We start from the raw sequence: 13,752 nt of genomic DNA, 5'->3' as shown, positions 1-13,752 counted from the left end.
CCCCCCCTCGAAACTAACCTCGACTCCCCCCCCCCCCCCATCACCTTACCAACGTGGCGATTTTTAAACCACCTCACATTAGCCTAACGTCTTTTAATTAGGACAACTATGCCGCCTAGGTGGTGAGGCGGTGTTTCAACAGCCGTATTTGCCACCGCTTTGTTGACATGCAGTTTTTCAGCTGCTTTTTCACTAATTGCCACCGTTTTGTAGCCTTGTGCACCTTATTGCCACCTAGACATCAAAGTGGTCACTTTTTTGACATTTTGTATGTAATAATATTTTTTCTTGATTTTTTTTAATCAAATTTTATTGTAAAAAGTCACAGACAAATTTAATACTTAGTCATTTCAAAATCGGGAATCAATGAATCATTAGATGGAAAAGGCACTTATTTGGCATCACAATATCATAGAGATAAGTAAAAATGTAAAACTACTACTTTCCTTTTCATCTTTTTTTCAATCAAATTTTATTCTACAAAGCCAAATATGAATTTAAAAGTTAGTCATTTCGGAATCGGGAATCAATGAATCATTAGATGGACAAAGCACTTATTTGGCATCACTATTATAGAGGTAAGTAAAAATGTAATTTACTCCTTTCATTTTCATACATATAATTTGATATAGTTCATAGTCATATGTTACGATGCTTGATGAGATGAACTAATGTCAATATTCTGTTTTGGATAATCTTTCATAATTATGATTCTTGATTTTTATTCTTATTATTATTATTATGAATGTGATTCTTGAATGTTTGTTTAGCTTATAATAGAAACTTATCAATTTAAAAGTAGTTGTACTGAAGAAAAAAATTGACCCAACTGCTTTGGTCGCCTTATTGCCGCTTTGTTGCCTAATCGCCTAGGCAGAGCCCCAACCACTTTGGTCACCTTGCCTCCTTTACAACCATGGTTTGTGACACTTTGGTGTTCGTTTCAACAGTAGGAGACTCCACATCTAGTAGCCTGACCATCAGATCTGCATCTTATATTGTAGTGTTGTTATAACTGTCAAACTGCCCAATTAGATTTCATTTTATTCAGCAACAGATTTTTTTTTTTTTTCGCTGACTAATTTTTCTTAACCTATGATTTGGTTTTATTTTAGTTTTTAATTCTAATCCCTTAGTTTACTAGACAAACCCGGTAACCACAAAAGTATTTAACCTGCTATAAAAGGCTAGCATTCTCCTTTGATGCAGATCATAGACGAAGGAGATGGGAAGGTTCCAAAATCGGCCCAACTCAGGCCATGCAGTTGGGGTTTCATTGTAGTTCTTAATTACCTTTTTAAATGGGAGTTTCAGAAACAGTTAGATATTTAAATACATAGGAAGGTAGCTCTTTAGTTGAGTTGCAGTTCACCAGTTTAAGACATTTTTATTTTTATTTTACTTAGTATAGGAGTCTTTTCTTCTCCATCGACGACTCATCCAAGTTGCTGGAAAGTTCTGCAAGGTCAACACATTTGGTAACTTCTCCATTCTAGGAGACCATTCTCATATAAAACTATTTTTACTTGCTCCTGTGTTCGGAGACTATTCTTTGTTGGAAATCGGCATTTGATAAATCCGTAATGATAATATTTCCCATTTAGGCCCACAATCTAAAAATTCAAGTTTCCCATTTTAGGCCCACAATGGAGATTTTAACATTGTTAGGTTTTCCCATGAGCGTGTAGGCGGCTCCTCTCCGGATCCTATCGCGATGGATGATTTCAATGCCTACATTGATGATTCGGGGATTGCCGACCTTGGTTGGTCCGGCCGATCCTTCTTGCGCCTACTCAAAACCGAGGAAGCATGCCCTTTTCAGTTCCACTTTAATAAAAACAATGTCGCTCGGGATCGGTTCGCATTGGCTCTAAGCTAGATCGTTTTCTCTCAAATGACTCTTGGTTCTCCTCCTTCCCTTCTTCCCATGCCTCCTTCGCTAATTCCAATCTTTCCAATCGCTCTACCTGCCTCGTCCAAGTCACTCCTCCCATCTCATTTGGTCTGAAACCTTTCAAACTCTTTGATATGTGGACTGCGAACGATTCTTTCATTCCCACTGTCTTAAAAGCTTGGTCTAAGCCTGTCCACTGCCACTCTCTCCCTCTTGTTGCCTTTGCCCGCAGGCTTTGCAACACCAAAGAAGCTAATCGCTCCTGGAACACCTCCACCTTCGGCAATATCTTAGCTAAAGTCACTTCCTGCCGCTTTGACCTTCAGCTCACCCAATCCCTCCTCCAGAATGACCCTTTCAACCCCTCCCTTGCCAAGGAGGAAAAATCGCTTTCCTTTTAGCTCTCTTCCCTCTCTTCCCTCCTCTCCTCAGAAGAAAGTTTCTTCCGTCAAAAGCCAGAAAAAAGTGGCTCGAGCTGGGGGATTCCAATTCTGCCTACTTCCATCGATCCCTCAAAGCCAGGAATAACTTCAATTCCATCCCTTCCCTCATCACCAATAATGGTACCTGCATCTCTTGATCCCGTCAGCATCAAGGCGGAAATCATCTCCTTCTTCTCCATCCTTCTCTCCCCCTCCCTCCCTCCCTCCCTCCCTCCCTCCCCGCTCTCCCCTTCCCCCCAAACCTCATTAACAAATTTGTTGATCCTTCCATCATCTCCTCTCTCAGCATTATCCCCTCCTCAGAAGAAATCCTTCCTGCCATTCATTCCCACAAGCCTAACAAGGCCCCGGGCCCCATGGCTTCAGCATGGGTTTCTTCCTTGCCTCTTGGGTTTTCATTGAGAATGACCTTGTCCATGCCATCCGTAGCTTCTTCTTTAACCCCTCTCAGCTTTCTCCATTAACCAAACTTTCCTCTGCCTCATTCCCAAGAAGCAAGGGGCCTCCTCCCCCTCTGACTTCCGCCCCATCTCTCTCTGTAACCTTCTTCTATAAATTCATCTCTAAAATCCTTGCAATTAGGCTCAAGCTTGCACTCTCCTCCCTTGTGATTCCAAATCATTCGGCTTTCATCTTGGGTCGTAGCATTGCGGATAACATTCTCCTTTGTGCGGAGATTGTCCGCGGCTTTGATTGTTCCGCTCACTCCCCGGCTGCACTCTTTAAAGTTGATCTCCATAAAGCTTTTGACTTTATTCGCTGGGATTTTATTTGGGATGTCCTCTTTTCCATCGGTTTCCCTCCCCCCTTCATCCATTGGATTGAGACCTGTATCTCTCCCCGTTTCTCCATCTTAGTCAACGGATCCATAGTGGGATTCTTCCCTTCCTGTGTTGGCATCCGCCAAGGTTGCCCCCTTTCTCCTTACCTCTTCTCCTTTGCCTTAGAGGTCCTTTCCCCCATCCTCCAGTCCAAAAGTGATCAGCTCCTCATCTCCCCCATTCCTAAGTGCAAGTCCCTTAACCTCAACCATCTTGCTTTTGCTGACAATCTTATGATTTTCTCTAAAGCGGATCATCTATCCATCTCCTCCATCCTCTTAGCTTTCTCGTAGTTTGAATCCCCTCTCTGGGCTTCGAGTCAATTTTGATAAGTCCACCATCCTTCTATCTAGTGTCCTTGATCAGCTTTGTGCCTCTCTCCTCCAGCTCTCGGGATTTCAAGCCTGGATCCTTTCATGTGGTTTATCTTGGTCTCCCGCTCATTTCGGGTAGACTCACTCGTCACCACCGCCTCCCTATGCTTGACAATATCCGCAAGAAGCTTCAACTTTGGAAGGGTAAGCTTCTATCTTTTGCTGGGAGAGTGGTCATTATCCGGTCTGTGCTTCAGTCCTCCTATCTCTATTGGTGCGGGATCTTCTCAATCCCCAAATCTACCATCTGTGCCATGGAGTCTTTATTTTGTGCCTTCCTTTGGAAAGGGCAGGAAGCCTCGCACTTCATCCACCCGGTCAGTTGGTCTTCCATCTTCCTCCCTACCTTTGAAAGAGGCCTAGGAATCCGTCGGATCTCTGATGTTAATGTTGCCTGCCTTCTCAAGCTTATCTGGAAGATTGCCCTAAGCATGATTCTATCTAGGTTAGGTGGATCTATTCTTTCCATCTCGGGTTTGATTCCCTCTGGACTGTCCTTATGCCCTCCAACCCTTCTTGGGTCTGGAGGAAAATTCTCTTGCTACGCCCCTGCGCCATCTCCGCTATCTTTACTTCCGTCTCCTCTGATTCCACCACCTCCTTCTAGCTTGACCCATGGCATCCATTGGGCATTCTCTATAACCTCTTTGGTCCCCACACTGTCTATGGCACCCGTATCCCCAAAACCACCCCCTGTCTACCTTCATCTCTAATGGGTCCTGGGTCACTACCTCACTCCCCATTCTTACACAGGTTTGGGAATCCCCCCCCCCCCCCCCTTGAGACTTCACTATTTGGCTCCCCTCCGCCTCCAAAACCTTCTCCACCTCTCCCATGAAACCTCCAGACCCCAACCCTAGCCCCCCGCCCCCTCTAACTCCCCTTGAGACTTCACTATTTGGCTCCCCTCCCGCCTCCAAAACCTTCTCCACCTCTTCTGCATGGAACCTCCTTAGACCCCATAACCCTAAGCCCCCTGACCCCCATGGTTTGGTTCAAAGGCTTCATTCCCCGCCACTCCCTTACCCACTAGAGAGCCCTTAACCTTGCCCTCCCCACCCAATCCTTCCTTATTGATTGCCATATCCTAGCTAACCCAAATTGCATCCTATGTTGGTATGGTGTGGAGAACCTGGAGCACCTTTTCTTTTTTTGCCCCTTCTCTAGATCTATCTAAGGAAAAGCCCTAGCTTCCATTTGGCCCCATTCAAGGCAATCCTATGGGTTCTATCGAGATTGGTCTTGGATTTTGCAAAACTATTCAGGTTCTTCCATTTGCGATCGGATTGGTAAGCTAGTGTACTGTGTCTTGATCCACCACCTATGGTGGGAGTGCAATCTTCGGAGATGGACATCCAAATCCCGCTCTATAGATAGGATTTGGAACGCCATCTATTTTGATGTTTCTTCTAGACTGTTAGCTATTCCCCATCCCTTTGTTGATGATACCCTAAGGAGCAGACTTATTGTTGTATCCTGGGATCTTAATCTTCTTTTAGGCCTTCTGCTTAAAGGTCTTGTACTCCTTTCTTTTCTTTTAATATATTTTTTATTCATCCAAAAAAAAAAGGTTCCAAGCAAGGACGTGGGCAAGAGAGCAAGGTGGAGGGGATCTGTGAGCAGGGAAGTGGTGGTCTTGAGAGACCTAACCATCAGGACCAACTTATCAAGTTTTTGTTCCCTCGACATGTCTTGCATGTTTTGCAAAAGTCGTTCTTTAGACCAGTTTTCTTCTTGGTTTGCTCTTCAAGAACAGAAGAAGAACAAACTGTTTTAACAAACACCTACCACCTTTTCTTTTGATTTCCAAGAACAAAGAATGCTAAACTGTTCTTCATGACTGTTACCAAATGCATCCTAAATCACCACAGACCATTCCCACCAAAAAAAAAAGACCATTCTTTGATCAAATATTGCCTACTCTTGTAAAAACTCAAGTGGTCAAACCTACTTGCAGCCCCCATCTCTCAGTAAACCCTAAAATTCCCCTATCTAGTTCTTCCCAGCCTCTCAACAAAAAATGTTGGGGTAAGGCTGCATAGGAAAATTAATCCCCCCCCCCCAAAAAAAAGGACTCTACTTGCGTGGAAGCCTTTGGCACTGGGTTCACTCTTTTAGTTCTTCCCAGGAAACCCTAAAATTTCCATGACGCTAACTCACCATCAAATTATCTACAAATCTGACCTATTATTCCTCATAGCCTCATGGCAAAATCATTCGAGTTTGGTTGAATTCTGACCATTGAAAACCCAAGATTCCCTTTAGATTCTATTTCCAAAAACCTAGAAACCAAGCCCCGATCTTCTATTTATTCAAATTCAACAACTCACCACCAGTAATACACCAAACCTTCCCTAATGGACTCCGTTACATCAACATAACCTAATCCCATCATTAAACCCTAGGTTCTACCAAAACCTAGCCCTAGTTTTGACCTAAACTGTATTTTCACCTACTTGAGCTTTATCAATCATGGAGATCCTGGATATTGGATCCTTCCCAGTCTGATACTACATCACCTACTGTATCAACTTCTATCTGTTCCATTCGCTTTCTTTTTCCTCTTACTGATAACTGGGGCAGTTATCCACCACCTTAGGGAATGTCAAAGCTGAAATCAGACTCTTACCTCCAAAACAGTTTGTTTCACAAGCAACAGTATTAGATATCTACTCTGTAGTTGGGGTTGTTTGGTCGCCCTATTACTTGAGCTTTAGTAAATCCGCCCCTAAAATCCCAAGCCCAACTGGGTCATGTGTGAGGAAGTTTTAAGAAAATACTCCCCCTTCTTTACAATATCTTATATTGCATCATTTTTCTTCTTTTCTTTGGCCTCCTCTTCCATCCTAAATTCCTAATACAATTAATGTTTATTTTTCTGTTGCTTCCAAGAGCACCCCTGATCAATAAATCATAAACCCCATTATGCCCTTTAACCTTTTACCTACACCCCTTTAAAAGTTTGTTCAACTACTAGATTAGCACTCCGATTACATATTTACCTATTTAGGCACTCGAGTGGCCAATAGCGACCCAAAATATGATTTACAAACCCAGGATTGCATCATTATTTAGTATCAAAGCACAAGCAGGCAATGGAACTATAGAACCCAAAATTATGAGGACCAGTTCATTCTCCCAACAAGGGGAAATGTACTTTTTTTGTTCATTGATAAATGAGAAAGAAATTTTTTTTTGTCGTGTGGTCTGTGAGAAAGATGTTATCAAACACCAACAAGATTATCATTACTAACCTTGGTACTTGCATTTCCGATCCCGCTAGTATAAGGCCTAGATTATCTCCTTCTCCAACCTTCTAGCTCCTTCCTCTCTCCCGCCCCGCACCCCTCTTCCCCCCAACCTCATCAATAAAGTCATTGACCCTTCTCTCATCTCCTCTCTCAGTGCTATCCCTTCCACGGAAGAAATCCTTATTGCCATCCGCTCCCACAAGCCCAACAAGGCCCCGGGACCTGATGGTTTCAGTATGGGCTTCTTCCTTGCCTCCTGGGATTTTATTGAGAGCGATCTTGTCCATGCCATCCGTAGCTTCTTCTTTAACCCCTCCCAGCTCTCCTCTATCAATCAAACCTTCCCTGTCTCATCCCCAAAAAGCAAGGAGCCTCTTCTCTCTCTGATTACCGGGCCAACTCCCTCTGTAACCTCATCTACAAATTCATTTCTAAGGTCCTCGCGAATAGGCTCAAAAAGGCTCTTCCCTCCCTTGTTAGCCCGAATCAATCGGCCTTCATCTCAAGCCGTAGTATTGCGGATAACATTCTTCTTTGCGTTGAGATCGTTCGAGGCTTCGATAGATCCGACCACTCTCCGGCTGCGCTCCTCAAGGTTAATCTCCATAAAGCCTTCGATTCCATTCTCTGGGATTTCATTAACGATGTCCTCTTTTCCACAAGTTTCCTGGCCCCTTTCATCCACTGGATTGTCTCTTGCATCTCCACTCCCCGATTCTCCATCCTTGCCAATGGATCCCCTATTGGCTTCTTCCCTTCCCGTGTCGGCATCCGCCAAGGCTGTCCCCTCTTTCCCTACCTTTTCTAGCCTTGGAAGTCCTTTCCCGTATCCTTCAAACGAAAACCGATCAGCTCCTCATTTCCCCCACTCCCAAGTGCAAATCCCTAAATCTCACCCACCTTGCTTTTGTTGATGATCTCATGATCTTCTTTAAAGTGGACCACCCTTCCATATCCTCCATCCTCTCAGCTCTTTCACAGTTTGAATCCCTCTCTGGCCTTCGGGTCAATCTTGGCAAGTCCACCATCCTCCTCTGGGGTATCCCTGAGCAACTTCGAGCCTCTCTCCTCCAGCTCTCCGATGTCTCGCCCGGCTCCTTTCCCTGTTGGTCTATCTTAGCCTCCCGTTCATCCCCGGTAGGCTCACTCGTCACCATTGCCTTCCAATGCTTGACAACATTCGTAAGAAATTGCAACTTTGGAAGAGTAAGCTTTTATCCTTTGTCGGGAGAGCCGTTTTCATCCTCTTTATGGTCTAGTCCTCCTATCTTTATTGGTGCAGAATCTTCTCCATTCCCAAGTCCACCATCCATATGATGGAATCTTTATTTTGTGCCTTCCTTTGGAAAGGGCAGGAAACCTCGCGCTTCATCCACCCGGTCAATTGGTCCTCCATCTGCTGCCCTACCTCCGAAGGTTGCCTTGGAATCCGCCAAATCATCGATGTTAACTTAGCCTGCCTCCTTAAACTCATCTGAAAAATTGCCTCAAAACATGACTCTATTTGGGTTAGGTGGGTCTACTCACATCTTCTCCGGTCGGATTCCTTTTGGACTGTTTCTATGCCCTCCAACCCTTCATGGGTTAGGAGGGAAATTCTCCTGCTTTGTCCCCGAGCCATCTCGGCTATTTCTACCTCCATCTCTCCTGGTTCTTCCACTTCCTTTTGGCTTAACCCGTGGCATCCGATGGGCATTCTCTATAACCACTTTGGCCCCCACACTGTCTATAACACTCGTATCCCCAAATCATCCCCTTTAGCAGCCTTTCATCTCTAATGGATCTTGGATCCTTGTTCCCCTCCCCATTCTCACATAGGTTTGGGAATCTCTCCCTACACTCTCTAGCTCCCCTTGTGACCTCACCATTTGGCTTCCTTCACCCACAAAATCCTTCTCCACCTCATCGGCCTGGAACCTTCTTAGATCCCATAGCCCTAAACCCCCTGGCCCCCTTTGGTTTGGTTTAAAAACCACATTACCCGCCACTCCCTAACCCTCTGGAGAGCTCTTAACCTTGCCCTTCCCACCCAATCCTTCCTTGTTGGCCGCCACATCCTCGTTAGCCCCAACTGCATCCTCTGCTAGTCCGGTTTGGAGAACCTTGAGCACCTTTTCTTTACCTGCCCTTTCTCCAAATCTATCTGGGGAAAAGCCATTACCTCCATTTGGACCCGTTCGAGGCGTTCCTATGGGTTTGGACGAGATTGGTCTTGGATTTTGAGAAACTTTTTAGGTTCTTCAATCTGCGATCGGATCGGTAAGCTAGTGTTTTGTGCCTTGATCCATCACCTTTGGTGGGAGCGCAATCTTCGAAGATGGACCTCCGAATCTCGATCTATAGATAGGATTTGGAATGCCATCTATTTTGATGTTTCCTCTAGATTGTTAGCCATTCCCCATCCCCTTGTCGATGACACCCCAAGGAATAGGCTTATTGTTGCCTCCTGGGGTCTTAGTTCTCCTTTTCAGTCTTCTTCTTAAAGACCTTGTTCTCTTGCTTTTGTTTGTTTAATATAATTATTTATTCAACCCAAAAAAAAGATGATCATTAAATCTCAAAATGATGTTTCAATTGAATATTTCTAATTAATTTGATGGTACTTACTCTAAGGTGTCCAATTCTTCACAATGCATTATTCGGTTGGTCAACAATAGTAAGATTCCCATGGTCTGCTCAATTTGAAGTAACCACTGTATGCTAAAGCCCACTAATCTACAATGGAATTTTGTTTTGAAAGGATTACAATGTGATTACTCATTAAGCTGGTTGAAGTGACACCATAATGCAGCCTCATCCTGAGACGAAAGAAGCAGGCAATGAGATCACTCAGTCCACTGAAGCAGAAAAGCAAGGAACTTTGGAGGATAAACAAACTATTAACAACTGGTTGTGTTTGTGAATATGACAAAACGGTATTCAAATTCCACCTCCCTTCTTTGAAGAAAAAGTTACAAGACTTGAAGACTACATTCCTAATGTTTGAGAAAAATGCCAAAGTTTTGTTGTGGATTGAAATGGGAGATACATCATCTGAAAGTCATTCCTCAACTCTACAAGAGAATGATTTTTTTTTCTTTTCTAAAGCCAGGGAAGAGTTGACATAGATCATAGATGAAGAAATGCGCTGGTTCATTATCGTATCAAATTTTAACACAAGCCAGGCCATGTGATTGTAATATTTAATTACCTTTTCAAATGCAAGTTTTAGATATATACATAAGGAGGAACTCTTTGATTTAGTTGTAGTTTCCCAGTTAAATATTTTTTTCTAGTTCTACCTAATATGCTTTGGATCTCTTCGTGCCCTATTGCATATACATGGGAAGGAATTAAAGATTAATTGAGTTTGTTTGTTTGGTTCAAGTCTGAGTGCCCAGGCAGTTTGGTTATTTTTCCCTTTAACATTCACTCTTTCTCTCTCTTTCCCTTACGTAAAATACTTCCCAGTTAGCTTTCACTTTCCACTTCTCCATCTCATTTCTCTATTTTGTTTCCACTTTTCCCTTTTGAGTTCCATAACCACATTCCTTCAGTACCCTACATCAGTGGTACCAACAGCCTTTCCATATCAGGCTCCTATATCCCTCATTCCTCCTCTTTTCTTCCTGATATTTTGGGCGGTAATTCATCATCACATGGACAATCCAAACCATACTCTTACCCTCAACCCACAGTTGTCAAGCCATCGCCTAAGTAAGGAACCTTGTTAGCATTGCCTTGCATCCAAGTCCCCTGCCAATGTCTTAAGCCACGAGGACAACGTCACTGTAGTTGTCAAGGTGTCTCCAGGGTGCTGCTTAGGCATCAAAGCTGATTTGTAGGGGCCCAGGTGGATGCTGCCTTCCTGCAGCCTGCAGGGAACGTTGCACTGGTTTAGTTGGCATTGGACCAGGTCTAACACTTGCTTATGCCAAATATCATATAGTAAATGCTTTTAATTAGGAAAAGATATTTACTTTTATCATTCATTAAAAAAGAAAGAAAATATTCCCTATTTGAATCCAACCAAAATAAGTAAAAACTGATTTCCAAAAGGATAAAAAAATAAAAAACCCAAGTATGGTGAATTTATGTTAGAACAGAGGTGGAAATGTGATGCACATTATAACTGCCATAACTGCCTCGACACCATCTCGGTGGGCATGTTGCCACGTAAGCATTCGACTGCCCTTAAATGCCTTGGATCGCCTTGGCACCATGACAGCTATGGCTGTAACAATCATGTCTCAAGCAGTTTCTCTTATTGTAAAATTGAAGCTCAATTTCAGTTTTCAATCAGAGTACGCCAAGCAAGGATAGATCCTATTCTGTTACTAGGGTTGTTGTGGTTGTGCTATAGTTGCAAAGGCCCTTAGGTGGTGATTCCATCCCTAAAATCCCTCGGCAACTGGATCATGTGTGAGTGAGTTTCACACTTTGAATCAACTCCTTCCTCCCACCACTGGCTAGGTGCCATGAGGCAGAAGATAACCTCTCCTCCTGAGGGAGAGGAAATATAAAAAAAAAAATACATTGCATCTCCAAAGCCTCATCACCTCTTGGAATGTCAATAACTAAAATGGCATATAGGTTGTAGAAGAACAAGGGGCAGGCCTAGATTACCTTGGGAGAAGTAGTGAAAATAAAAAAAGTTGAATCGTAAAGTAGTGTTCATGTAGCCAACAACACAGCTGTGATAAGGCTTCAATAAATTAAGCTAATTTAGTAGTATCCCAATAAAACTCCAGTGTCATCCTTAATCTGGTGATGAGACATGCACATGCATATCCCCTCAAACGATCAACATGCACTGACATACTCACATCTACAAACACTAGCCCAAAGAGAGATACAAAAATATAAACAAATATCCAACTGCACACTCACTGAAAATTTCTGGGTGTGGATCTGCATGTCAAGAAGCACGTAAGACTACTAATTCCTTGAGCTCTAATAATAATTGTAATACGTTGTTTCAGAGAGAAATAATTCTCATTCAACAGTTTTTGGTCATTTGGAAAAAAGAAAAGAAAAAGATATACCCCTATACTAAATAATAAATAATGATTTAATGGAATTCTCAACATCAGTAGATCTTCATAATTTTTAAATGAAATAACTTAATGCAGATTGCAGATAACAAATGAAGAAAACTATTTCCTGCAACAGTTACCTGGTAAAGGTCTGCATATGTAATCTTCGGATGTTTTGCCTTCACTTCTTCTGACCTCGGGAAAATATAAAAAATGAACTAGCTATTAGGAGGAAATATTTGACAAAGAAAATTTCTTGTTAAGAATAAATTCAAAAGATCCAGTCAAGAAACTCTAACTGAAGCAGCTTGTTGGCCTTTGGCATTCATATTGAGCAGAGTTTACACAATAATACAATTCAACAATATACTCCAAGAACAAAATATTCCATATGGGGAAGACAATTCAACCGTTAAATAATAATTTGATGCCACAAAGGATGCATAAGAACAGGCTGGAACTAGAAATGAGCATCATACAACATAAAAGGATGCAAGAGTACTAGAAGATTTTGAAGTGATTTAAAAAGTATGCAGAGAATAAAAGGCAAGGAGAAGAGTTGCAAAATAGGTGGTCTCGTACTCAAGTAAAACTGATAGATAGTTGTTTCACCAACACAATAGGAAGGGAAAGGAGTCCCACACTTTTACTGCCATATTGGAAGTCTTTCCTGATCGAATGGGGCAGGCAAAAATTTTACATATGACCAACCCAATGATGTTGAGCCCTGCTTCGAACTAGAAATGAAGGGAGAGTCCTGAAAAAGTGATCGACAGGGGAATACTGAGTAGTGCTAAGATTGACCCTGTGGAGTTGGAGGCATCAATCCTGTTGCCCAGTTGAACATAGAGCAAACTCGGACTTGCCAGCTAAGAATGGTGAAACAGGAGTGGAGAGAATGACCATCCATAATAGACAGAGTAACCTGACAGAAGAGATAGTTCCAACCATCTAATCTTGGGAGGAAGGGGAGAAAGGGGAAGGGGCAGCAGGACCATGGGACAGTGTAGATGCACTGGATCTAGTAGGAGCAGCAGATCGATGGTGGAGGATCTGGGTGGTGGAGGCACCACACCAGGGTGCTAGCTATGATGGCAGGCAGCCAAGGAAGGTGGGGGGCCTCTAGGCCAGGTGAAGGCTGAAATGCATGCCACTTTGAGAAACTGAAAGAAATCATTAAGTAAAGGGTATTCCTGGAAACTGAGACGGAAGACTTAGTTCAAATGGGAATCTGAGAGAGAGAGGATCAAGAGAGACGCACCGTGATAAATCAATCTCATTCCCAATTCAATATTTATCATTCATCTGATGCAGGACCAGTGGCCTAGGGATGCTGCCTAGCAGCCCCGGCACTGCCAAGCAGCATGGTTTGACAGCAGAGGCATTTTTTTCAGGCAGGACAATTGAGCCCTGCTGGGTCTAGTTACATTCAAAATTTTATTAAGAATCTAATTCTGTTTTGGTTTGTTATTTGAGTCAGTCTATGTTAAGTAAGAGTCCTATTTAGATTTTGTGTTTGAAGTCAAGTCCTAGGAGTTTTTCAATAAAGGCTATAAATACAGAGTCTAATGCTTGTAACAAAACAGTTTTGATGAATAAAATTATTATAGAGAGAGTTACAGCAGAAGTCAAGGGATCGAGTAGAAATCTAGGGTTTTCAAGTGCAGGGAATTTCTGTGGCAGCTAGCTTCATTCTTCCTTCACAGCCCCTAAACTGGTAAGCCATCATACCCTAGCCTTCCCTCTTCTCTTCCCCTCCATCGCACCTAGCAAAATCCCCCCCAACACCATTTGGGGCCATTACTTCCTCCTCAAAACCCTAAATTCTATAACTCCCAGTCCCCACCACCAAATTCCCTCCTCTTTTAGAATCACCACCCCCTCACTCCCCCTAGCACTCAATTCCAAGTAGCAGCCCTAATCACCCCCCCCCCCCCCCCCGTAAACCCTAGAA

General features: G+C 43.0%; 1 protein-coding gene across 1 annotated transcript in view; it reads right to left on the bottom strand.

Moving 5' to 3' along the window:
• LOC149015307 (putative L-ascorbate peroxidase 4, peroxisomal) overlaps nt 1-13,752 on the bottom strand; it is a 50,000-nt gene that overhangs the window by 19,055 nt on the left and 17,193 nt on the right. The window contains exon 4 of the mRNA XM_089155005.1: nt 11,939-11,988. Coding sequence (XP_089011131.1) covers nt 11,939-11,988 — 50 coding nt within the window. The remainder of the gene's footprint in view (nt 1-11,938; nt 11,989-13,752) is intronic.

The sequence above is a fragment of the Hakea prostrata genome, chromosome 5 (assembly GCF_041222555.1).
Source record: "Hakea prostrata isolate BN-2017 chromosome 5, UWA_Hpros_2, whole genome shotgun sequence".
NCBI lineage: Eukaryota > Viridiplantae > Streptophyta > Magnoliopsida > Proteales > Proteaceae > Hakea > Hakea prostrata.
Note: the sequence above shows the minus strand (reverse complement) of the source record. Positions and strands in the feature narration are given on the sequence as shown.